A 2,764-nucleotide genomic window follows, 5' to 3' on the forward strand; every position below is an offset into this window, starting at 1 on the left:
ATGACTCTCTACGTGTGCAGCCGGCCATTGTTTGGTGCTACAGGGGCATTTTGTACAAGGCAATCAATAAAAGAGTACCCGATGGGCCTGGGCTATAGCCTATAGGTTACACTGAAACCACCGCCTGGTGGCCCTATAGTTGAACTTGCACAAGATCCACTAATGGAGGAGCACAAGAGGGCAAATTAACATGTGGTTTTTTTGTGTGAGAAAACTTATCTATTATGTTCAATCATCGCAATACAATAAACACCATAAATAATAACAATTACATATAGATCCGTAGGCTACCTAGCGACGACTATAAGCACTGAAGCGAGCCGAAGGCGCGCCGTCGTCATCGCCCCTCTCTTGTCGGAGCCGGGCAAAACTTGTTGTAGTAGATAATGGAGAAGTTGTTGTGCTAAGGCCTGTAGGACCAGCGCATCAAAACTGTAACCATCGTCGTTGAAGAGTAGTATAGATCGGAAGGATCCAACCGAAAAACACTCGAACGTAGACGAACTACGACTAGACCCGAGCAAATCCATCAAAGACCCACCGATGATGCTTGATGTCCCTGGACGGGGGCTAGAAGAGGAGAACCTTATTTCATCTTCAAAGAGTTGTTATCATCTTGCCTTCCCGAGCAAGACACTAATCTTAAAAAAACTCGAGGAAACATCTAAAAATACATTCCTCCCACCGGCAAGGCCGGGATCCACCACGTCACCATGGCGCTAAGGCCATCGAAAACAAGACGGACCGGCGAAGATGCCGCCGAAAGGTAGAGAAACCCTAGTCTTTTTTTTGAGAGAGAGAAACCCTAGTCTCTTTTTAGGAGAGGAGGCGCGTGCGTGGTCGTAGTTTTTAACTTTGCACGTCCTTATGAACATGTGGATTTGACTAAACCGTCGATGCTCACATGTGGTGGAGAATCACCTCTCAAGTATTTTAATCATTTTTCCCTAAAAGAAGTATTTTAATCATTTTAAAAGTAGTAGAACACAAGTAATAATACGGAGTGGTGGATGGGGCGACGCTACGTACATAAATATTCCGCAGTCTGTGACTACACCGTTTACGTAGATAATGGGCAATTTATTTCATGTATAACAGCAGGAAACATAATTAACGATGATGGTATAGACGTCCATTTCATCTCCTTTATTACCCCCATCACTCTAGCGGCCTAGGCGCTGTCCTGCAGCGTCTGGAGCAGCGCCGAGCGGAGGCCATCAGCGTCCTGCATCGAGGGTGGCACGTCCACGACGACGTCCTGCAGGGTCACGCCTTGCACGCGGCTAACGCAGGCATGCTGCACCTGCAGCTCCAGCGACCGGAGCGCGCCCATCAGCCGCGCCGGAGCGTGGCTGGCTGCTGTGGTCACACGCACCGCGGCCGCGTCACTTCCCACCATCCGCACGTCCACCGCTTCATCTACCTGCACGAACTTGGAAGCGGCCACAGAGCTCTGCTCCAGTTCCTTGTTGGCCTCGTCCCCGAGGCGCGCCACGCGGGAGCGCAGCTCCGCGATGTAGGCGACGGCGTCTGCCAGGAGTGATGCCTTGTCCATGCGGGACACGTTGGGGACGGCAGCTCGGAGATCGCAAAATCGACGGTTCAGTTTGTCGCGGCGCAGCCGCTCGGCCTGCACATGGCTGACGGCGCTATGGCGACCGTCAGAGCGGGGCCCGGTTTTCCGGCCCCGCCGGTTGGTTTGGCACTGCAGCGTTGCCGGGAGGCTCGGTGGCAGCTCGGAGAGCTCAGCGCTCCGGAGGAGCGTTCTCCCCGTGGGAGACAGCTCCCTGTCCGCGTTCTGGGACATCGTGCCGTCGTCGAACAGCCATTGTTCGGGAATTTCCCGGGACACGAACTCGAGCACCTGCTGGCCTACGGTGGAGAAGTGGGAGGACGGTGAGGGTGGAACGAAGGAGGAGGACGGAGAGAGGAGATCGTCCATGGACGGCAGCACGATATCGCTACTCTATCGCTTGGAAGTGACAAGCAGAGATATGATCATATGATCGCTTGGGTGTGTTTATATACTGCTGGCATATTTGCAGTTATACTCTCGCAGAACGGATTATTTCGAAGCAGTGGCCTAGACGCATCTCATTGTCTTTTGAGGTGGCAGTAGCGGCTTAGAATCATATGAAGTGGCAGAGGAAACTTTATTGCGGCAGCTACATGGTCCCATGTGAACAATGTTGACTCAGCTGAGATTGAGTGCAATCAGAAACGGTATTATTTTGACAGTAAATATTGTATGTAATAGCTTGATTGTCGATGCATACTATTTTTTTTCTCGAATATGTACGAGTGTGCGTATCTCTTATAGAAAGGGGAGGGTGAAGTACCCAAACCACCATAGATGTTACAGCTTGTTAGACACTACAACATCGGCACTCCACATTGGGTTTACAATGCTGGCTCCTGACTCTGCAAATGCTTATCTCGTTAACTGTTTCCCAGAAGTAGATGAGGTAGACACTACCAGAAAAACTGGGTTTGCCGACGGCCAAATCTATGCCGACGGCCCCCGTCGGCATCGCCAGACCTATGCCGACGGCCAAGGATAGGCCGTAGGTGCAGAAAAGGCGTCGGCATACATACATCTATGCCGACGGGGCCGTCGGCATAGACGAGGCCGTCGGGACCGCCCGAGATACGCCTACGGGGCCCGTCGGCATAGCGCAGGCCGTCGGCTTAGCCCGGGCCCACCACCCCGGTCAGTGCTGATCATTTGACGGTGTTTATCCTACACTGACGGGCGGTAACGGCG

General features: G+C 52.5%; 1 protein-coding gene across 1 annotated transcript; it reads right to left on the reverse strand.

Moving 5' to 3' along the window:
• Positions 1-1,171: 1,171 nt before the first annotated feature.
• Positions 1,172-1,942, reverse strand: LOC123042005 (transcription factor bHLH14-like). Its single transcript, XM_044464536.1, has one exon. The coding sequence runs from the start codon at positions 1,940-1,942 to the stop codon at positions 1,172-1,174; it is 771 nt and encodes a 256-aa protein (XP_044320471.1).
• Between the last annotated feature and the right edge of the window lie 822 nt (positions 1,943-2,764).

This window comes from Triticum aestivum, chromosome 2B (genome assembly GCF_018294505.1).
Source record: "Triticum aestivum cultivar Chinese Spring chromosome 2B, IWGSC CS RefSeq v2.1, whole genome shotgun sequence".
Taxonomy (NCBI): domain Eukaryota; kingdom Viridiplantae; phylum Streptophyta; class Magnoliopsida; order Poales; family Poaceae; genus Triticum; species Triticum aestivum.